Source organism: Hemicordylus capensis, chromosome 6 (assembly GCF_027244095.1).
Source record: "Hemicordylus capensis ecotype Gifberg chromosome 6, rHemCap1.1.pri, whole genome shotgun sequence".
In the NCBI taxonomy this organism is placed as follows: Eukaryota; Metazoa; Chordata; class Lepidosauria; order Squamata; family Cordylidae; genus Hemicordylus; species Hemicordylus capensis.
The window spans coordinates 41,478,663-41,502,593 of record NC_069662.1 but is presented as its reverse complement, the minus strand read 5'-3'; the positions used below and the strand labels follow the sequence as shown (position 1 = coordinate 41,502,593).

At 46.5% G+C, this 23,931-nt stretch overlaps 1 protein-coding gene across 7 annotated transcripts in view; it reads right to left on the bottom strand.

The window, feature by feature from the left end:
* The window catches only part of COPZ2 (COPI coat complex subunit zeta 2), a 30,770-nt gene extending 7,534 nt beyond the window's left edge, over positions 1 to 23,236 (bottom strand). The window contains exons 1-8 of one of the 7 annotated variants that reach the window (XR_008309664.1): positions 22,944 to 23,229; positions 18,373 to 18,441; positions 13,998 to 14,079; positions 13,327 to 13,418; positions 9,827 to 9,882; positions 7,696 to 7,773; positions 4,989 to 5,040; positions 4,757 to 4,885 (exon numbers count right to left, since the gene is read on the bottom strand). Coding sequence is in view for 5 of the 7 variants with exons in the window: in XM_053260720.1 (XP_053116695.1) it covers positions 4,834 to 4,885; positions 4,989 to 5,040; positions 7,696 to 7,773; positions 9,827 to 9,882; positions 13,327 to 13,418; positions 13,998 to 14,079; positions 18,373 to 18,441; positions 22,944 to 23,108 (646 nt within the window). In the remaining 2 variants the exon portion in view is untranslated. Of the gene's footprint in view, positions 1 to 4,756; positions 4,886 to 4,988; positions 5,041 to 7,695; positions 7,774 to 9,826; positions 9,883 to 13,326; positions 13,419 to 13,997; positions 14,080 to 18,372; positions 18,442 to 22,943 lie in introns of all 7 variants that reach the window. The other 6 variants (XM_053260720.1, XR_008309666.1, XM_053260722.1 and 3 more) reach the window with 6 other exon arrangements.
* Positions 23,237 to 23,931: the final 695 nt, after the last annotated feature.

Genomic DNA, 23,931 nt, shown 5'->3' with positions numbered 1-23,931 from the left:
TGGTGAAACCTTAAGGCATAAGGCAGCTTCTAGTGATGTGCATGAATCGTTTTGGGCAGCCGTGTGTGTGGATGAGGAGAGTGGTAGCTTTAAGAATGAGGCATGCAGGTCCTTACCTGCTTCTCTGCTACCCTGCTGCTGTGCCAATCACTGTGCTGTCCTTCCCAAAAGGCCATGCGCAAGTGCATCACACACATGGCGCATGCGTGGTGGCCATATGTGTGCCACTGCTGTGACACAGCCACTCATAGCCTTTCGGGAAGGACAGCTGCGCAACTGGAACAGTGGTGGAGGAGCAGGTGAGAACTTGCGTGCCTCATTCTTAAAGCAACCACTACCCGCCCCCACGCCAAAACCTTTCAGATGCAGCCACGTGAATAGTTTGGGTGCCTTGCTAATGAGGCACTGAAACGATTCGGGCACATCCCTAGCAGATTCACATGTAGCACAGCAAGTAGGCATGGGAGAGCCGCTGGTTCTGGCCAAACACACACTCCCACTGCCATTTTTGTGACGGCTAAAGCTGCCCAATGTTGGGTTGACAATGTTGGTTACCGACCTCCGCCCGTGATCTGAAACCAGTGTTTGAAGTTGACTTGACAAAGTTGGGCTGAGGTAGGTAAGAGACATTTTCTGCCCAACATAGGCAGCTTCAGATATCACAAAAACAACTCCAGTGGTAGGAATGCATACCCAGTGGGAACCAGTGGCTGTCCCATATTTACTTGCCGTATTACAAGTGAAAGCACCCATGCTGTGGAGAACTCCAAGCGGGCTTCTCCAAATTGGGTGAATGGGCAACAAATTGGCAAATAAGATTTGCACATTCGGACTTATTGTGCATCTCTCTTTCTTCTTCCACTAATCACCTGCAGGTGATAGTGGAGAAAGTAGGGTTTAGAGAGGTTAGGCAGGTGGGCTCTAGCAACTGTTGGGTAGCAGCTCTACCTACTATAGTCACCTGGGGCTTTTAGACCACATGGAGGCTCAGGGGATGGAAGCCTGGCAACTGGTATTTGTCTCTCCTCTCTCATTACAGTCTCCATCACAGGAGCAAGTCCACATGTACAGTGTTGGAATATAGAACATCAAATCCAGGGTTAATAACGGACAAGGCATTCATACCATAACCACACAGATTAAAACAAAACAAAACAAAAAACACCTAAATACATGCAATGGGCTCACATCAGCATTATGCAAACTTTAGAGCAAATCTGTAAGGGGAAAGAGGTATTTCCATATTCTAATGAAATCTGAACATGGTTAGCACTGTTAGACCAATTTCTTTAGCTTTCGCCTTTAAAACTGCAACACACACACCAGGCTTGGAAACAAATATCACATCATACACATGCTGTTTGCATTTTGGGATCTACACAGTGTACAAATATATACCATGTGTTTGGCTACTTATTTCAAACAAATATTTAAACTGATAGCCCAACCTAACCTGAAGGCTTGGGGTGGATAACAAAAGCAAAACAAAAAACAGCAGAAAAATTACAAAATTGAGATCAAAATCACTGAAATTTCCCAAACCTTTACTGATTTAATCCTATGTCCCAAATGCCAGCCTGAACATCAGGAGCAGAAAAGGAGGGTCTTCACCCTCCTTCCTCCCCTTTTGCAGTAGACACATCACTGAGGAAGTGTCAGCTTCAACCTGGCGATCTTCAGACGAGAAACAAATTGTGTGGCTGCAGAGTGGGGAGGCAGGTGGGCTCTGAGGACCCCCTGAGAGACTCTCAAGTACCCCTGTTTGGAACCCCTGATCTCTGAGATAGCAGCTTCTCAGCCAGCATTTAAGGGATCCTCTTGGGCGAGAGGGCAACAACTTCTTGCCTTAAATATATATATGATGAGACTAGCAAAATGCCTATCGTTATCATATGGGGGGAGGGAAAGGATCTGTGCAGGGTGGGAAAGGAGCAAGACCAGATAAGGAGCTCAAGGTGCAGGAATCCATTCTGCCCATTGCCTGGGGCACTGCAGGAAGAAGTGAATGCTGCTCTATTCAGTCTGCACACCATGATCCACTCCTTCTTTCCCTGTTCCCTATGCTTGTTAGTACAGGCTGATTTGTGCCAGGGGAGGCACTCCTCATGACTCCTTGGCTTGTCCCTTAATGGCCATTTGCCCTGGGCAAGAAAGCTAGAGGCCAAGGGAGGTAAAAGCCTCCCTTTTATAAATATTGTTCAAATAACCCACTACTAAGAATAACCTCGTGCTTATCCCATGCCGGTCAGTGTTCCAGTGGACAGAACTATAGGAAATAACAAGAAGAAGAATGCCATGGAGATTGGGTCCAGATTCCAGTTTGTGGGGGAAGGAGGAGGCGACATTCACAGAAAGGTTCAAAGGCTTGCTCTTGGATGGACCCAAGATTCACGTGCCAAAAAAAGAGCAATGTACTTTGAGCCTGTTGTGTTTTCTAAAACAACAACACAACATGCCATGATGACAGAAGGGTCAGCAATTATATTATCAAACATTGGTTTTTATTTTCTTTTTGGAGCAGAAGGATGTGTGTCTGTGTGCATGCACAGCTAGCATATACAGGTAAAACTCGGAAAATTAGAATATCGTGCAAAAGTCCATTAATTTCAGTAATGCAAATTAAAAGGTGAAACTGATATATGAGACAGACGCATTACATGCAAAGCGAGATAAGTCAAGCCTTAATTTGTTATAATTGTGATGATCATGGCGTACAGCTCATGAAAACCCCAAATCCACAATCTCAGAAAATTAGAATATTACATGGAACCAAGAAGACAAGGATTGAAGAATAGAACAATATCAGACCTCTGAAAAGTATACAGTGTACTGTGCTTGATTGGCCAGCAAACTCGCCTGACCTGACCCCAGAGAGAATCTATGGGGCATTGCCAAGAGAAGGATGAGAGACATGAGACCAAACAATGCAGAATTGCTGAAGGCTGCTAATGAAGCATCCTGGTCTTCCATAATACCTCATCAGTGCCACAGGCTGATAGCATCCATGCCACGCCGCACTGAGGCAGTAATTGCTGCAAAAGGGGCCCAAACCAAGTACTGAATACATATGCATGCTTATACTTTTCAGAGGTCCGCTATTGTTCTATTCTTCAATCCTTGTCTTCTTGGTTCCATGTAATATTCTAATTTTCTGGGATTGTGGATTTGGGGTTTTCATGAGCTGTACGCCATGATCATCACCATTATAACAAATTAAGGCTTGACTTATCTCGCTTTGCATGTAATGCGTCTGTCTCATATATCAGTTTCACCTTTTAATTTGCATTACTGAAATTAATGGACTTTTGCACGATATTCTAATTTTCCGAGTTTCACCAGTATACTGTAGACCCATGTAATCCTATATAATAAAAGGCTAAGTGAGTGGCCGTGGCTTTGGAACGTTGGGGATCTGCGTCCCTGCCTCCCTGGGTTGTTCTGGGCCTGCGCAAAGCGCAGGCCCAGAAGAGCCCAAGGGACACAGGACCTCAGACACCAGTGTCCCACAGCCACGGGCGGCCATTAGCCGGTGTGTGGCGGCGGGGGAAAGTGGCCAAGGCGGCGGCAGAGCCGCCGCCTCGGCCATGAGCTGAGGCACGGCAAGAGGAGGCCGAGGCAACCAGAAGCGGCCGCCCTGAAAAAGGCGAGGGCAATGGCGACGGGGGAAGACCAAGACGGGGGACAGGGAAGCTGGGCGAGGTGGCGGCGAAGCCGCCAACGAGGCCCCCGCCCGCTCACAGCCGTCGCCCCCGCCTGCTCACCCGCCCTCCCAGCTGCCCAAAATGAAGCTTGGCGAGGTGGCGGCGAAGCCGCCAACGAGGCCCCTGCCCGCTCACAGCCACCGCCGCCTGCTCACCCGCCCTCCCAGCTGCCCAAAATCACCTTCCCCGCTCCCCCCCAAAAAAGATTAAGGGCCAAAATGGCCCATGAGAAGGTTGCCACCCCCGCCTATCGCCCTCCCAGCTGTCGAAGACCACCTTACCCGCTCCAGCCCGAGGGAAAAGAGCAGAGCTCCTCTCTGTGCTAAGTCACTGCTCAAACTGCCGCTATGGACGCAAAGACGCCTATTGCGTCCATTGCGACAGTGTGGGCAGCAGCTTAACACAGAGAGTAGCTCTGTTCCCGAGTTCCTCTCTTCTCCTTCGGGCTGGAGCGGGTAAGGTGGGCTCCGGCAGCTGGGTGCGCGGGAGGGCGATAGGCGGGGGCGGCCACCTTCTCATGGGCCATTTTGGCCGTTATTCATCCACCCCCCCAAAAAAAGTAAAAGCAAAATAAGGAAGAACAAAAACAGAGACAACAACAAAACAAAAAACAAAAAGAGAGAGGGGACAAGGGGGGAAAAAAGAGACAGAAAGAGAGAGAGAGAGACAGAAAAGACGGGATAGAAAGCTAGCGCCCGTTATCATAACGGGCTTAAAAATACTAGTTGTTTATAACTACAGTCATGCAGTGTAAACTGGCCGGAGATACAGGTGCTCCTGAAGAATAATCACAAGGGGTCTAAAGCCTGAGGGGTGATGGCAAATCCCCTTGCTGAAACTGCATCCTGGGATCAGAATATGCAGGGCTTTATGGTGTCTGTGGGCTTTCTTGCTTTCCAGTAATGATAAACCCTTACCACAACTCCAAGTAGAGTCAAGAGACAGGCAGGAGTTACGATGCAGAGTTGGGGCTACAGTAAGCGGGATGATTTCCACCCAGTCAGTTGCCATGCTACGTTAGAGAGCAACATGCTTAGAAGGAAGTGAAGTCTTACTCCTGGCTTCCTGTTTGTGAGAACATGTCACTATTTGTAGAATCTCTCAGGCATAATTTCATTGTGCTCTGAATTACCCGTGATGTAATCAAAGAGAACAAAACCGTATGCTGCAGGCTCTGGGACTGTCTGGGATGAAAAGAGTTTCAGGAGGGAGATTAGCAGGTGGACCAAGTGCAAAGCTGATCCAAGAATGACAGAAACAGGGAGTGGAGCGAGGGAGACTACTCACCCTGAAATTCACCTTCTGGATGACTTGCTGAGGATCACTTTCCAGGATCACACTAGAATTTGAAAAGAGAGAAATGAAGCACCTTGGGGAGAAGGATTTCAGCCTGCTTCTTATGGCCTTAAGGGTTTCCAAACAACCTTTTTTCCTAAATAAGTGTTCTGTTGTTATCCAGTTGTTGCAAGGAATCCAACTATCTTCCTCAGGGTAGTGATTTTGCGGCAGGGTAATTAAGTTTGTCGCTGTGCAGTGCAGCTATGTTGCAATTTATGCAATTAGAACTGGCTGCACAAATGTCATGAGCACCTATTGGCTAATGTCTATGACATCAGAGGTGATAAGCAACACCACACCACACTCCATATTGTTTTGTGATACTTTATTTGTATTTTTAGAAGTCTCATTTTGCTTCTGAGCTCTCTTTGGCTGTATTGTAGAAGTGCAGCAACTATTATGAAGTCCTTTAAAAGCAAAAGTGGTAGTTCCGGGATACTCATTCCGGGATACACAGTGAGTATGGGCAGATACTCACTCTCTATAGCAGCTATTAATTATTATTTCTTGTTTACACAGTCAGACAGGTGTTATTGACTGGTTTGTTTTATCCAGACATCGAGTCCTTCCCAAGGACCTGGGATGCCAGAATTTTATTGTCAACTAGTATTTTTAAGCCCGTTATGATAACGGGCGCTAGCTTTCTATCCCGTCTTTTCTGTCTCTCTCTCTCTCTTTCTGTCTCTTTTTTCCCCCCTTGTCCCCTCTCTCTTTTTGTTTTTTGTTTTGTTGTTGTCTCTGTTTTTGTTCTTCCTTATTTTGCTTTTACTTTTTTTGGGGGGGTGGATGAATAACGGCCAAAATGGCCCATGAGAAGGTGGCCGCCCCCGCCTATCGCCCTCCCGCGCACCCAGCTGCCGGAGCCCACCTTACCCGCTCCAGCCCGAAGGAGAAGAGAGGAACTCGGGAACAGAGCTACTCTCTGTGTTAAGCTGCTGCCCACACTGTCGCAATGGACGCAATAGGCGTCTTTGCGTCCATAGCGGCAGTTTGAGCAGTGACTTAGCACAGAGAGGAGCTCTGCTCTTTTCCCTCGGGCTGGAGCGGGTAAGGTGGTCTTCGACAGCTGGGAGGGCGATAGGCGGGGGTGGCAACCTTCTCATGGGCCATTTTGGCCCTTAATCTTTTTTGGGGGGGAGCGGGGAAGGTGATTTTGGGCAGCTGGGAGGGCGGGTGAGCAGGCGGCGGTGGCTGTGAGCGGGCGGGGGCCTCGTTGGCGGCTTCGCCGCCACCTCGCCAAGCTTCATTTTGGGCAGCTGGGAGGGCGGGTGAGCAGGCGGGGGCGACGGCTGTGAGCGGGCGGGGGCCTCGTTGGCGGCTTCGCCGCCACCTCGCCCAGCTTCCCTGTCCCCCGTCTTGGTCTTCCCCCGTCGCCATTGCCCTCGCCTTTTTCAGGGCGGCCGCTTCTGGTTGCCTCGGCCTCCTCTTGCCGTGCCTCAGCTCATGGCCGAGGCGGCGGCTCCGCCGCCGCCTTGGCCACTTTCCCCCGCCGCCACACACCGGCTAATGGCCGCCCGTGGCTGTGGGACACTGGTGTCTGAGGTCCTGTGTCCCTTGGGCTCTTCTGGGCCTGCGCTTTGCGCAGGCCCAGAACAACCCAGGGAGGCAGGGACGCAGATCCCCAACGTTCCAAAGCCACGGCCACTCACTTAGCCTTTTATTATATAGGATTATATAGGATTGTTATAGATATCGTCGCAGAATATAGGCTGTTCCCAGTAAAGCTGCTTTTTGTAATTGGCTGATGGTGATTTCTGTGGCCCCTATGGTATTGAGGTGCTCTTCAAGGTCTTTTGGAACTGCACCCAGAGCGCCAATTACCACTGGGATTATTTGGGCCTTTTTCTGCCACAGCCTTTCAATTTCAATTTGTAGATCTTTGTATTTGGTGATTTTTTTCTATTTCTTTTTCTTCTTTTCTGCTATCCCCTGGTATTGCTATGTCGATGATGATGATGATGATGATGATGATGATTATTTCATCATCATCATCATTGAATTAATAATAATAATAATAATAATAATAATAATAATAATAATAATAATACTTTTCAGCAAAAAAGTTCTCAAAGTGGTTTACACAGCAAAAGGACTGGTTTCTGTCCCAAAGGGATTCACAAGGTAAAAAGGAACAATGGTCACTGGAAAAGACGGTATTCTAGAATGAGTAGTGACAATTGCTTTCCACCAACCAAATATAAGAGAAGGTGCCTCTTTGCTCAAGAAACAGGGGGTCACAGCAGTGACCTGGTATTGTGTGACCATCTTTTTTATTTTTGCTACAGCATGAGAGCAGATAGACAGCCCTCTCTTTTAAAAACAAACACAGAATTTCATTTATATCCCACCCTTCCTCCCAGGAGCTGAGGGCAGAGTACTGTATATTGTCCCTCACATTTTATTCTCACAGTAATCTTGTAAGGCAGTTAAGCCTGAGAGAAAGTAACTGTTCCAAGGTCACTCAATGGGCTTCATGGCTGAGCAGGGATTTGAACACTCATCTCTCTAGTCCTAGTGTGACTGACATTCTAACTGCTCAACTGCACTGGCTCTCACAATTACTCAATGATTTTTGAGCATTTAAGTCGTTTCCCTCATGGCTTCTCTATCTCCTGCATAATATTTCTCCTCCTTTCTTCTTCTACATGCATCTCACCCGCCATCAACGATCTCATCCACTACAAGAAATGCCCCGTCCATGTTCTCCACCAGGGTTCGCTTCTCCACGTTCTTGCTAGATGCAAGACAGATGAGACAACTGTTATCAGTGGGGACAGATTCATGCTCCAGATTAAAACTGCTGAAAGAGTCAGTCCCTCTTCCCAGGTAACCCTGGAAATTGTAGCCTTGGGGTGGGGAGGAGCAGAGCGAGGGAATCTCTGGAGAATTCTCAGCAGCACCTCATCAAACTAACATTCCCAGGATTCTTTGAGAGAAGCCATGATGAGTAAACGAGTATAAAAGGGACACAGGTTTATGGTGTAGAGCTGCCCAAGGAGAAATCAACAGCCTATTTAAAATAAAAATCAGTGGACTAGAAAGTTGCTACATTACAGTGCACAAGAAAAGGGCAGACATGTATTTTCAAAGATAACATGCATTATAATGTTATTTAGGGAGTGAGGGTGGGAAGGATACGTATGGGCTGGTTTAGTTGCCTGACTCAGTTTTGTTACTTTGTGCCGCATCCGATTTCTGCTTATTGGCACAAAATCTTCTGAATTATGCAGGCAAACCCTTGGAGGTGGAACTGGTGAGTGAGGGGAGGCTGCTGGGTTTCTGTGAAGTGCCATCACCATGGGGATAGATGGAGATTATTGTGTTCTGGTGTATATGTGTCATGGGAAGGAAGTGCTGAGAGAGGAAATGGTGTCTAGGCAATAGAGGCTTTTCTGGGCAGCAGGAGACAGTGGCTGATATCCAGAACAACAAACCATATGTGGAAAGATGCTGCAATCACGCATAACTTTTAACATTTTAATGGGAACTCCTGTGCAAGAGGGCTATAGCATAATTCTTCAAATCCCCATTTTTAAATGCAACCCACTAGCCATTCTCTTGTGCTAGTACAACTTTGCTCATTCCACACACAATTAGCTACTCTGGATGTCAGCCACTGAATGTTCAGAAATGCTGATAAGGTCCTATCACAATGGACACAATCCACCAAAAATTTCTCCTGTGCCAGACCCCATTGAAATAAGCATGAGCTGGGAGCAGTGCAACAGCCCTGTAGCCTCCCAAGGTGATTTGCCTTTCCCTGCAGCATTTGGGGTGGCTGGCTGGCTTGAGCCATCTGAAGTGCTTTGTTCCACGGGCAACCTGTCTTGCACTGTGCTACCCCTTGGTCTGAGGCAAAACTGTGGTCTGGATTACACAGGCATATGATATATGGATCCAGGGCTGAGCTTGTGTAAGTAGAGAGTCCTACCTTTGGGCAGAGGTCAGAAAAGGTTGAGGCGATTCTCATGATCGTCCAAAAGCCGGCTAAGGGAGCCTAGCCTGCTTTGGGGTGATCGCGTACTACAACGGGAGCCACGCAGCTCCCAGCAGCTAACCCTCCTAAATACCCCTCCCCTAAGACGAGGTTAATGAAGCGAGCGCTCCGTTAACCTCATCTTTTTGCTTCTATGAGCCACAATAGAACATCATCCTAAATTATTATTTTTTTAAGGTTTTGTAAATTGTGGACGATGCAAGTCATTTAATGGTACTATAGAAAGATATGCTGTTCTGGTAGCTCCAGGTCTTAACACTCACATCAGTTTTGGAGGAGGAATACAACTGAAGGAAGCCCGGGCGGGTGCGCGGCTGGGGGAGTCAGTCATGTGACTTGCCTCTGGGGACCACCCCAAGGCAGTGGGCCCCCAGACAACTGTCTCCCCTTGCCCTGTTATAGTTATGCCCCTGGCCGCAGTGTGCAGCAACACATGAGTAGACCCCAACCAGGAGACTGCAAGCGGCCTCCTGGGCTTGAGGGTCTCTCCAGGATGCCCCATGGACTCGCGTGGGGCATCCTGGAACTTCCGGGGCCCACACGCCCCCTGATCCCCTCTGCCGGTGACGGCTCCGTGACAGAGCCGGCAGTCGTCTGGGCAGCCAATCTGGCCGCCCAGGGCTGCCTTTCAGTCATCTGCGGGGAGAGCAGGCTAAGCCCGCTCTCCCTGCAAACCTCCTCTCGGCGCTTCCCACTGCTCGTGAGAACCGCCTCACTATCTTTTTGTACTTCCTATTCTGTGCTTTTAGATTCTGGTGAGACGATCTTTGATCTCTGCAATGATACTCACCGAAGCATGTGGTTGAGGGATTCAAAGAGGCAGGTGAGAACCGACATCAGCATCAACTAAGAAAAAAGGGAGAGGCAGAGAAGGGAAACTCACAGGAACAATGATAAATATCAAGCAGTCTGCTACCATTACTCCCCATGTATTTTGTCCATGTATCCCATGTGCTTTGGCCATTGTGGCTGAGGATGATGGGAGCTGTAGTCCAACAGCATCTGAGGACCCAACCTTGGGAACCCCTGGTCTGGGCCATGTACTTGTTGCCATCCAGAATACAGACAGGACATGGGTAGTTTCGACATTAGACCCTTTAGGGCTGCTGAGGCCTTGTTTTCAAAAGAGAGATTTTCCAGACAGCAGTAAAACACATTATAAGCAGATACTGCCAATAAATACATGCTGAGGGCTTCTAAAGAATCTAGTCACTCCCACAGATTATTACTGTCTTTTCTTCTGGGATCTAATGGAGAGGTCACATGGGAAGAAGGCTCCTGGTGAGATTTCCACTGTGTCCCCTGCTGGCCAGCTCTTTCTTTTTATGATTAACTCATATTTGCCAAAAAAGGGGTGGGTTAATCATGAAAGAAGCCACCTAATAGCAAGCCAGAGGTTGCCGGTTCGAATCCCCACTGGTATGTTTCCCAGACTATGGGAAACACTTATATTGGGTAGCAGTGATATAGGAAGATGCTGAAAGGCATCATCTCATACTGTGTGGGAGATGGCAATGGTAAACCCCTCCTGTATTCTACCAAAGACAACCACAGGGCTATGTGGTCGCCAGGAGTCGACACCAACTTGACGGCACATTATACCTTTACCTTTAATCATGAAAAGCAAGCAGTGGCCATCAGGGAGCGTAGTGGAAAGCACACCAAGAGCCTTCTTTCCATGTGAATTCCCCTTTGTATCCCGGAAGAAAAGACAGCAGAAATCTGTGGGAGTGCCTGTATCATCTGTAAACGTTTGGCTTATATTTATCTGGAGGCTTTGTTTATAGTGTGTTGAACTGCCAACTAGAAAGTCTCTTAAAATGGTGGTTCCACTGAACACTTGCTGTGGTGCTATTATATCCAGCAAAGATTATCTTCTGGCCAAGATCTTTCTGTAATTTATTTAAGGGTAAGTTCTGTTCACAAAAGATCCCTTGCAACCTCAATCAGAAGCTTCCTTCTTGTAGTTTCTGCTTCATGTTCAGCACAGTGTAATAATTGCCCCTTTTGTTAGGCAGTTCCTCTTCCCCATGGAAAGTGGGGGCTTAATTCCTCTCATGTTTTCTTTTCTGTTATGTGAAACTGTGTTATTTTGCAATAAAAGGAAAACAAGGGGAAATCACTAATTAACATATATATACTCCTGCACAGAGACTGACTAATAAAAGGGAAACTAATTGTGGACTTGAAGCAATCAGAGGCAGAAGCTGTAAGAGAAAAGCTTCTAATTAGAGGCAGAATAGTCTTTACAAAGAGTGGTATAGCTCTCATTACTGCTTTGACTGCCTGTATAGGACAGGCAGGTGCTACAGATGTGTTTTAAGTGACTTATGAAAATCACCACAAATCAGGTCTGAAAAAAAGATGGGAGGGTAACATAGAAAACACTGGAATGAAACAGGTTGGCAACTATATCATCTGGATTCTATGACTCAATGAAGGATAGCAATTCCAGACTAAATGGCTAGTGTGAAAACAACCACGGGCAGCAGTTTAAATCTGAAAGCATGGAAAAAAAATGTTTGTTACAGAATCTAGCAGGCAATACCCCAAATCCAGAGAATATTAGGGCACAACTAGAAATGATGCAGGAGATCAATGATCAGGACACCTCATGATTTTAAAAAGGGTTAATTGCAACCACTGGGGAAAGTGACTAAGATTGGGAACACGATTTTGAAGAACCCCTTTTTAACCCTTTCCTCCACTGCTTTCCTGATTTAAAATCCTGCTCTCTGTCTCCTCCCCAATTGTTATTTGCTCCATGAAGGGAAACATACAGGTACTGTTTGGTACTCCAATTCCACTTCTCATAGCTGCCTATACCTCCTCATAATGTCCAGGCTCCGATGTGTCTGCCACCAGAGTTAGCCCTACCATATGAACATCGAAAGCTGTCTTATGTTCATATGAGCTAAATGGCCGAATGGGAAGTCAGACCCATTGGTCCATCTAGCTCAGTACTGGCTGTACTGAATGGCACCCTCTAGGGTTTCAGGCAGGGGTCTTTCCCAGCTCTACCTGGAGATACCAGGGATTGAACTTGGGACCTTCTGCATGCAAAACATCAGCGCTACCACTGAGCTATGGCCCATCACAAAGCGTGATTTTAAAATGCCAAAAGAAATTATTTAAATGTGTCCCCAAGCATATTCCAGTGTAAAAAGTGGTGCATTCCATTGATTTCAGTAGCAGGGCTGTTCATATAAAATTTGGTATATGTAGGTAATTGGAAGTATGATATCCAGAATTTCTTTTAAAAACTACCTCCCAAAATTATGTAAATTTTCATCAAGTATATTCTGGTGTAAAAAGTAGTGCATCCAGCTAATTCCAGTGGCAGGATTGTGTCTGCAAAATATCTGTAGGTAATCAGGAAGTATGACTTTATTTCTCCCAAAATTGCATATCAGTGATGGGCTTTGATATTCTGCTTCTCCAGTAGCATAACTCACCCAACTGGAGGTTCCAAAGCACAGAAGGGCATTCACTTTGGCTCACTGTCATGGCCTCCCTTCAGCAGTGCTAGAAGGCCATTACAGAAGGACCCCATTTGCAGAGCGACTATGCCCCTGTGGTCTAGGGCAGATCGATACTACTAAGCATGTTCTCCTCTACTGCTCTTTCTATAGAGACATTCACGCCTCCCTCATCCTTCCATTGCTAAGCAAGCATCCAGGTCGTCCGAGCCAATTCTACAGCTCCTTGCTACTCTCTGATTCTAAGCCTGCCATCACATACAGCATCGCCAGGTACTGTGCAGCTGCGATCAGCATTCGTCGACGGATGACAGGCAGTGAGTCCTATCAGCCTTAATCTAACTCTCGGTGACTCTGGGCAGGCCTTGCAATTGCCCACGTGCCTCCTTTTTTACTGTTACTTATCATCTTTAATCTGGCTCTTTTCCAGTTTTATTACTCAGGCTTTTATATATTTCTGTCTTCTCATGTCTTTTAACTTTATTACTTCCATTTTTATGCCCCTCCCCACTTTTTTATGCCTTTCATGCATTTTTATGACTTTTACTATTTCTCAGGCTTTTAGGCCTTCATGCTTTTGGTGTATTATCTACTATTTTTAGTATTTTTAGTCCTTTTAGTATTAATACGTACCATTTTATATGTAATCACTTTTTATCTACTCTCACTTGTAACATGTAATCACCCTTATACTTTATGCTGGTCTGTGACCATAATAAAATTGACTGATTGACTTTATTTCTCACAAACAAACCTGCAAACAAACCAACATCAGCTGCTCGTATCCGATTTCCAATAGACAAGCATTTACCTCATTTTCATGGGGACTCCCCACCACATAAAAGAAAAGATCAATGCTGCTTTTATAGACTATGGTCAGTCCTTCTAAGAAAGTAATCTCACCTGAGGAGGAGGAGGAGAGAGAGAGAGAGTAAATTAAGAGGGAGGGGTCTTCAAGAACTTTGTAGCATCAGACCATCCTTTGCTTGTGGGTTGGCTGGTAGACTGGGAACCTCATTTGTGACTGGATGTTTATATTTCTAACAGTCCAACTCTACCCATATTGCAGCTTGTAAGTGGGTGGAACTAGAAGTCACAGGATGGGGCATATCTAGGGAAACACTTAGGTCAACATCTCCCTCTGTCCTCCGGCCAGCAGCTAGACTTGCTGTGTGCTGTTTTGAGAAGGCAGTGGAGGAGTGACAGGCTAAGACCATCCTCCTCCACAAAAGGTTTTTCAAGTGGCCTGTTGACATGACCCATCCATCACTAATGCCACAATTGCTGCTTTCCCTCTTGCTGCCTTTCCCCTTTGTCTCTGTGTCTCTCCCTCCACTCCTGGCTGCTTGAAATGTCTGCTTCTGGCAGCGGAAGGAAGAGAACAGATCCAGGATGATGAGTCAGACAGCACCACTAAGCTGACCAAATAAGGCCCAGGGTATCCTGGTTGCTGATCTCTATCCCAAATGGCCACATACTCACTGTCCGTCTTGTGGGTTTTGTTGAAGACATTTCTCTCAAAGTTTTTCTGTTCTTTCATAGATGTAAATGTGTCGTCATAATACTGTGGACAGCAACAGCAATAAGGCTTAGAATGATGAATGGGTAAGATAGCATCAGAATGGAAAATTATTATATTATTATTTTAAAAATTGATATATGGCTTTTCAACACAATGATTTACAAGCAGGGATTTTCTGTGTCTATTTCTGTGGTGAATCTACACTTAGAAATTGAAACCTTTGAAGTTAGCTGATTACAGAAATTGTAGTCTATTAAATCAAGTAAGTTTCAATTGATCAATATTTTAATTAATTAGTTGAATATATACATGACAAAGAAGAAAAGCATACTTTGCTTTCATTTGGTGAATGTGTATGTTACAGGAGGTGCCATCTTAAAAGCATTATCTTCTATCAAAAGGCAAGGGGGGGGGAATGTTGAATCTAAGATGGCGCTTTCTACTTGCCGATTTGATAAGTACTGACATGACCTACAGTCAGGCCCCGCCTCCATTCACTTTGGCTGAAACCTCAGATTAATTGATCCAGGAGGACCCTCAGAGCCCTCCAATGATCCCATGTCCCAAGACCCCACCCAGGCCTCCCAGGGCTGTCCTTCGGGCATGGCAAGCAGGGCGACCGCCCAGGCCCCGCTCTTTTAACCCCCATTAGAATTAACTGGAAGGGGGCCCCACACTGGCTGATTTGCCCTGGGCCCCCCAATCCGCAAGGGCTCTCCGAGGACAGCCCTGAGACCTCCTGTGTAAGGCCAGAAGACACCACATTGCCATCAGACTCATTGAAGGATCCCTAAGTAAAATAGAATCACCACAGCCTCAACAGAACCTGAGACTAAAGCAGCAGGCAAGGTTCCTTTAAACAATCTGGAGCTGGCTCTGGGGGCAGTTATCTTCCTCCAAACTAGACCTACACTGATAAAAGCCTGCCCTGCAATTAATCTGTTGCCTGTCCTCTGATTCCCAGTCCTGATTGGTTTGATCTCAGCCTGCCTTTGTCTTGTCCGCTGTACTCGCTCTTCTTCAGTTTGACCTGCTTGACTCTGCCTTCACCTTGTCCTCTGTACCCACTGTTCTTTGGCCCACCTGAATCTACTCTGCCTAGCCTCCTGCAACCACTGCTTATTGGCTTGACCTTGGACTGCCTGACCTTGTTGTGCCTTGCCCATTGTACCTGCTACCCTCTGTTGATCTTGGACTGTTTGCCTGGCTTCTACCATGCCACCTAGTCCAATCAGTGCCATTGCCTTTCAGTGAATGCCAATATGGACCAAAGCAAGTATTTATATTCAACATAATTAATTTCTTTTTTAAAAAATGTGTTGCCCAATTAATTTTGGATGATTTTAAATTGATTGTAAAGTTTCTAATCTATTAATTTAACTCTTCAACCAATTAAAGATTGCAATCCTTATAATTTTGCTTCTCTCCTTTTGGAGTGGAACACTTTCTAAACTTTTTTCGATTGTGAGCCCTTTGGGGACAAAGAACCATTTTATTTGTTTGTTTGATTGATTGTTTATATCTATTAAAACTGCTTTGGGAACTTCTGTTGAAAAGCAGTATATAAATATTTGTTGTATTTGTCCTTTGGAAGGATGCTTGAGATTTCTTAGGGGGAAATCTAAACACCACCCATTTTTGAGAATTTTTTTTTTAGAAGTCTTGCAAATGTATAATCACCACCATTAACGTCCCCCACATGTATCTGTGGAAATAAATGAAAAACAATTTCCCCAAATGTAGGGAGTTCAACAACCCTCTGTTTTTAAAAATCCAAAGCACTATTCATTTATTTTAATGATTTATATCCTGCCTTTCTCTGTTAGAAACAGACACAAGGGGCTCACAAATCACAAAGATGAAAATAACAAAACATAATATCAAACATACAATGCTACTAAAAACAAGAGAAAAGCAGCAGTTGGAAAACAGATGAAAGTTTCACTAGTCTTGTATATTACAAACTAAAAGTTGGCTGCCATTTAAAAAAGCAAAAGAGGGAGCCTGAAGTATCTCCCTGGGTAATAACCTAACTCAGGTGTGATGCTACCGCCAAAAAGGTCCTGCTGTTTCTAGTATCCTCTATGTATTCCTATTAGAGATAGGAAAGAAGTCGGTCCAAAGCAGAAAAAGGAGCCAGCATGGTGTAGTGGTTAGAGTGCTAGACTAGGACTGGGGAGACCCGAGTTCAAATCCTCATTCAGCCATGAAACTAGCTGGGTGACTCTGGGCCTGTCACTTCTCTCTCAGCCTAACCTACTTCACAGGGTTGTTGTGAAAGAGAAACTCAAGTATGTAGTACACTGCTCTGGGCTCCTTGGAGGAAGAGCGGGATATAAATGTAAAATCATCATCATCATCATCATCATCATCTAAGGGTTTGGTCAATTTCATACAGGAGCAACCAGAAGAATAAGCATTCTTCTTCCGTATTTCTATTCACTAAAGTTGTAAAGCACCTAGATATGAAACCTGATAAAATGTTATTGAAGAACAAGTGTTCTATTGCTCATAGAAAGATAGTGACGGTATAAGGCAGCTTCCTATGTTCCTATGGAAGGCCATACTTTTCAAATCCTGTTCAGAAGCATTTTGTTGGCCATTGTTGGGAGCAGAATGCTGGACTAATGAACCCCTGTGTGTGCATGAGGAGGGATAAGGGAGAAATGTGAATTGGCCCTAGTTAGAATGGCATATTATGAGATTTGAGATGTTTTCCATCACTGCTTAAAGACAAAACATAAATATTCCAGTATTTTTCTTCTAGATAACCACATCACAGCATGTTTACTCAGAAGGCAGAAAAGTATATATATCTCTATACACTCACTATTTCAGAAAGTACTAAAATTTGGGACTCTTATGAATGGAGGGAACCAAAGCACCTGCAGGCAAGTGGGAGATACTGGCAGATTTGGGGTGACCTGCAGAGAGCCAGTGTGGTGTAGTGGTTAGAGTGCTGGACTAGGACCAGAGAGACCTGAGTTCAAATCCCCATTCAGCCATGAGACTTGCTGGGTGACTCTGGGCCAGTCACTTCTCTCTCAACCTAACCTACTTCACAGGATTGTTGTGAGGAGAAACTTAAGTATGTAGTACATTGCTCTGGGCTCCTTGGAGGAAGAGCGAGATATAAAATGTAAATAAATAAATAAATAAATAATAAAAATAATATGTCTGTGTTCAAAAAATCTGAAGGGGAAAAAATCCTAAGGGAGTAAAAAAAACTGAAAAACCTACTCTGTTGCAAGAGTGGGGAAGGAGGGCTTGAACAAAAAGAGTAGAAAATTTATCATCTTGCATAACAGTCCCTCAAGACTGTTACAGGTAGGGATGTGCATGGAACTGGTTCAGAGGTCTTTTATGGGCCTCCGAACCGGTTCGAAAGGCAGCCAGTTCCACCAGTTTGATGACATGGGGGTGCTGCTTTAAGAGCGGGGGAGGGTGCCCTTACACCTCCCTCCGCTCTTGCCCTGGTGCTCCTTTTTTCTAAAGCCCATTGGGGCAACAGCTACCTCCTTGCCGCCCCGTTGCACCCATTTACTGGATACAACTGGAAGTATCCAACGTGCCTATGCGCGCACGCCCATGCCCGGCGTGCACAGGCACGTCAGATACCTCCGGTTGTATCCGGTAAACAGGGGCAACCAGGTGGCAGGGAGGTACGCTGCCACCCTGATGGACTTTAGAAAAAAGGGGCACCCGGGGTAAGTGCACCTTCCCCTGCTCTTAAAGCAGCACACACACACCCAGCCATTGAACCACCCCCGCCTGGTTCCGTGCATATCCCTAGTTACAGGCCCTTTTGCTTCAGAGGGGAAAAGGTGTCTAAAGCTCTTTGGTTTTCTCACCAGTCATTTCACAGCTTTGTGGTTCTGAGGGAGAAAGGCTTTGAAAAAGAGCTGGGGCTGAACACCAATTGTCTGTTCCCACAAAAATACCCAGTCCTCCACTCAATTTTTTAAAAAAACACCCACCCAGAAAAGGAGGGGGGGTTGCATATGAAGCAAGACCCAACTTAGAGCACTCTGAAGTAAGACAAGTTAGAGCATTAACGTTTGTTTTTTTTCACCATGCCCAGCCACAGCCACACTTGCACACTAGGGATATAAGGTAACATTTTGTTGCAGCTCCATTTCTGTCATTTATAAATGCCAGACAGACAAATAAATAATTCTAACTCTGCATGCCATCTCTGATAGGTCATGTGTTTTGGGGTCCATGCCACAGTAAATACCAGAGAGAGACTCTATATTCTCTATCTGTAAAACAGTGTTCATCATTCTACCTTGGGAACTGTATTGGGTTTTTCACAAAATTGCTGGTGGTACCTGCCTTGGCCAAAAGTCGCTGTCCAAAGCTGTCCAAGATGAAAATTGCCTTGACAGTGTATAGGGAAGGTTCCTGGAAGGAAAATAAATGGGTTTGATTCAGGGGCAGGGCTAAGAGTTATAAACAACAACAAGCAAGTGAGGCCAACAGAAAAGCCACCTTATAATACATGCACATATAATCTATACCCAGCCAGGCCACTGGTTCATCTAGCTCAGTATTGTCTGCACTGACTGACAGCAGCTCTCCAAGGTTTCACACACAGGTCTCTCTGTGTGCCAGGGAAGATGCCAGGGGGTGAACCTGGGACCCTCTGCATGTCAATGCTCTTCCAGTGAGCTATGGTCCCATCCCCACAGGGGAATATCGTACAGTGCTCACGTGTAGTCACCCATCCAAATGCAAGCCAGGCTCAGCCCTGCTTAGCAAAGGGGACAATTCGTGCTTGCTACCACAAGACCAGGGCACTTTCCAGACTAGGCCCTACAACGGGGTCAGGACGTATCTCAGAAGTGAGCTTCCACACTTCCTGCATCGTGACACTGCAGTCCCTATATGGACAGCAGGGTGCCGTCCACACTGCCAATGTCTTGTTTCGAATTTAATAGCTGCGATATAGAGCTAGGACGTCACATATCCGGCGTAAAAAAGTTGCTGTGTTTTCAGGTTGTTAGTTGCTGTGAGACTGCTCCCCCTGCTGTTTACATTCAAATGTGACTTGCCCAAACGGAGGCATTTTGCTGCTGCTGAGCAGCTAGGCTGGAAAGTGCCCTGCTCTCCCCAAGACTACAATGACATTGTGGCTGGAGATGGTGGGAGTTGTAATCTATCAGATGTAACCCCCAATATACATTATTTTGAATGCTTTTATACACCATTACCAACATGCACTGGAGCTATCCAGAATAATGTATGCAAAAGCACCCTGCTCCAATAAGTGTACAATCTGTATTTGCATTGATCCTCACAACAGCACAGTGAATATTTTCACTGTCTCTCTGGGACTGCTCCTGTTTCATAAGTAAATAGTTAGCTCTGTCTTTCCCCATCCCCCATTCTGCACTACACCACCAACTAAGACATTGTCTCTCAGTCAGGCTAGTAGTTTGGAAGAAAGCTTGCAAGCAAGCAGGCAGGCAGGCAGGCAGGCTAGCCAATGGCAGTGGTTTTAGATGGAGCATTATTGATTCCTTGTGCCACCTGTCTGCTGCTGCTGAGCGGGTGGCTGCAATGGCTCTCTCTCTCTGGGCGTCTGCAGTGGTGGCACTGAAGCATCGAGGCAGTGGTTCCTCCTAACAAGCTGCCACAGTGGCACAGAATATCATGGCCCCACTGCAGGAGTCCCCTTTCCAAGACCCTTGGCAGAAGAAACTGTCTAGTGGGACCCTCTCTTTCTCTTAAGAGTCTCGTCTGTTGTCCAGTTTTGCCCTCTCCGATTGGCTTTTGCTAGGGATCACATAGGAACATAGGAAGCTGCCTTCTACAGAAGGGTCAGGCCCTTGGTCCATCTAGCTCAGTACTGTCTGCACAGACTGGCAGTGACTTCTCCAAGGTTGTAGGCAAGAGTGCTGGAACATGGGAACAGTCTGTGGGGACGGTTTCCTCAGACTTATCCACTCTGATGTCTGCTTCTGGGTGGAGAGAATTATCCCTCCCCAGGCTCCCCCTGTCTCTGGGGTCTCTACCTTTCCCCTTACGGATATTATTATTATTATTATTATTATTACATTTATATCCCGCTCTTCCTCCAAGGAGCCCAGAGCGGTATACTACATACTTAAGTTTCTCTTCCACAACAACCCTGTGAAGTAGGTTAGGCTGAGAGAGAAGTGACTGGCCCAGAGTCACCCAGCTAGCTTCATGGCTGAATGGGGATTTGAACTCGGATCTCTCTGGTCCTAGTCCAGCACTGTAACCACTACACCACGCCGGCTTTCTTTGGGATCTCAAGGGACTCATTAACTATGTATGCTTGAGGACATCATGCTTCCCCCCCCCATGAATATTATCACCTCATCTATTTCCTTCCCTGCCCACAGGGGAGTGGGGGTTGTTCCCTCCCTGGAGCAACCCCCACTGTGGATACTCTCTCTCCAGCTTTGTTGACCTGAGTCCTCAGTTTCTCTTCAGTTTCCCCAGGATCTCCAGTCTGGGTTTTTTGTCACCCCTCCCCTTCAATTCACCCAGTATACTGCCCACATATGTTTCTGCTAACATAAGAACATAAGAACAGCCCTGCTGGGTCAGGCCCATCTAGTCCAGCATCCTGTTTCACACAGTGGCCCACCAGATGCCGCTGGAAGCCACAGGCAGGAGTTGAGGGCATGCCTTCTCTCCTGCTGTTACTCCCCTGCAACTGGTACTCAGAGGCATCCTCCCTTTTAGGCTGGAGGGGGCCTATAGCCCTCCGACTAGTAGCCATTGATAGACCTCTCCTCCATTAAGTTATCCAAACCCCTCTTAAAGCCATCCAGGTTGTTGGCTGTCACCACATCTTGTGGCAGAAAATTCCATAAGTTGATTATGTGTTGTGTGAAAAAGTACTTCCATTTGTTGGTCCTAAATTTCCTGGCAATCAATTTCATGGGATGACCCCTGGTTCTAGTATTAAGTGAGAGGGAGAAGAATTTCTCTCTATCCACTTTCTCTACCCCATGCATGATTTTATAGACTTCTATCATATCTCCCCACAGTCATCTTTTTTCCAAACTAAATAGCCTCAGGTATTGTAGCCTCGCCTCATAAGAAAGGTGCTCCTGGCCCCCTGATCATCTTGGTTGTCATCTTCTGCACCTTTTCCAGTTCTACAATGTCCTTCTTTAGACGTGGTGGCCAGAATTATATGCAATACTCCAAGTGTGGCCGCACCATAATTTTGTATAAGGGCATTAGAATATTAGCAGTTTTATTTTCAACCCCCTTCCTAATGATCCCTAGCATGGAATTGGCGTTTTTCACAGCTGCCGCACATTAAGTCAACACTTTCAACGAGCTGTCCACCACAACCCCAAGATCCCTCTCCTCGTCAGTCACTGACAGCTCACCCAATCAGCATATATGTGAAGTTTGGATCTAAGACCTCGATAGATGTATCTATAGTTAAGGTAACTATCACCCCAACCCCTTCTCTAGTTCTTTCTGTGGCACAGTCTTCTCTTCTGGGTAGGACTCATTCTCAGACTGCATTCCCCCTGGAGCACAACCATTTGTATATTATTTTGTTACCTTTGGCCTAGTTCTCACAGATTGCAGGTGAAGTTGCAAACCTGTGTTTGAATGGTACCACTTCAGATTGCGGGAAGAGGCTCCTATGATGGAGTGCTCTCCCATGGATGTTTTTCTCACAGCAGGCTTTACCGCAAGTTTAGTGCGAGGCCTTACTGCAAGTTTGAAGTTGCCTCCAAAAACTGCCGCAAAACATGGATTTTTTAAAACCCTAGATATAAACTGGGCTACACTCTAACACAAGGCTGCTCAACTTTGGCCCTCCTGCAGATGTTGGCCTACAACTCCTATAATCCCTGGCGATTGGCCACTGTGGCTGGGGATTATAGGGGTTGTAGTCCAAAAACAGCAGGGGGGCCCAAGTTGAGCAGGCCTGCTCTAACGCACGATGAAAAACTTGAACCACTTCACATGCTCCCTGATAGCTCGCAGGGACTTTGGGGTAAATCTGGCCGATAGGTAAACACACACCCTCCATTCCTCCAGTTTGGGACAGTACAAAATATGTTGAATAAATAAATAAATAAATTCCAGAGGAGATGTGAGCTAAAAGCCCTGTGTAGAAAATGCTATGAGGTGGGTGGTGGGACAGCTAGCATTTCTAGAAAGCTTCTCCTTGAGCTGATTTTTTTAAAGGTGTGTGTGTGTGTGTGTGTGTGTCCACCCACCTGCAATCTTAAGTGGTAGACAAAACCACCTGTGTTCCCTCTAATTTTTGTCATCAGTGTGCAGAATGAGTCTTGTTCTGGGCAACAGTATCAAGGCGGTATGCAGATAGTGCATTCAGAATGGGGCCTTCTTGATTCAACCTGAGCAGGCTCTAAAATTAACTGAGCAGACATTTAAAAAAAGCACACCCCTTGTGAGTGTGTGCACATGCACATGCCTTAGAGGGAACACTGATTGCCACCTCACTGAGAACTAGGCCCTTGTCAAGTCCCTGTGTCCTAACCTTAGAAAGAATATCCTATGCACAAGGACGGCTTCAGAGGGGTGGCACGAGCTGGCAACCCCGAAAAGTGGCTTGCCTCCTCCTGCTGCGCCCCCACATCTGTTTCAGAAATCTAATATGTGGGACCCAGCTGCCCCCTCCCATAAATGCACTTTGCCCCTTTTTCTGTGCCCCCCATCCCTCAATTTTTTTTTCTGGCGCCCCCACTGACGTAGCTATTACTCTTGCGCAAGGGGCTTTGGAAGTTTAGAAAGTGAACCTCGACTCGAGGAAAGTTTAGACTAGAGAACGTTCCTGCGCAGGCACTCGCTGCGGGGGCTGATTGCCGCCGCCGCCGACACTACCCCCGCCTCCGCCTGCTTGGACCCCCTTCTCTTGTGGCTGTTCTCCCTCCTACCAGCATCAGCCCCGCGGGGATCTCCATAGATCTGGCGGGCGCCGCTCCGACGGCCCGATCCTCCCCAAGAGCGCCGCCGCCGCCGCGGGAGCCTCCTCCTCCTTGTCCCCTTGCAGTGTCCCCGAGGTGGTCGTGCTGACGTGGCCGGGCCTCTGCCTTTCGCATCTCGGCTCCTCTCTCCACAGTCGAGATCAGCTCCAGCCAAGCTGCTGGGCTGCTCCGCCCTTCTCAGGGACTGGGTGGGCTGCGACATTATCCGCTCCCCACCCCACTCTCGGTATTTAAATGTAATGTAAGGGTCACTCCCAAAATATGTCCACGCACGGCGGGGACGGGGGAGGCGGGACTTGGGAAGCGAGGGTAGCAAAGCAAAGCGGTGACAATTTTGTAATCAGGGAGCGGGGAAGTATTTTAATGGGTGGGGTGGTGGGGACGAATTCACTCTCGTCTTTGCTCCTCCCTGTACAATCGTTTACTACATGGGAGGAATCATTATTATTTTATTTCCAAGGAAAAAAAGAATCGTTGGGCGAATAAGTTTTGGAAAGTGTAAACACGTATCTCCTTCGGCATTTGCAACGTGCCCAATGCTTTATAATTCTTTGACGTTATTTGTTTTTTTAGGGGTCTTTTAAGCACGGACGCTGGTCGGGAAGATCTCCTGAGCGAGCCCCAGCGAAATGTGTGCAGATGAGTTGTTGTTCGCTTTAGACTCTGGCAGATTTATGATCCGAGTCAGACGACACTTTCCTCCCCTTTTTTGGTGTCGTATCTTTCTGGATATTCGTGATCAGGACTAAATCTGAGCCAGCTAAGAGAAAATAGGTCTTGGGAAATTATTTGAATGAATGCAAAGGTTCAGCCTTCGTGTTTGCAAAGTGCTTTAGGGTGGCTGTAATGCTAATTCCATGCATATTTACATGGGAGTAAATTCCATTGAACACAGTGGGACTTTCTTCTGAGTAAACATGCATAGGATTATTATTTC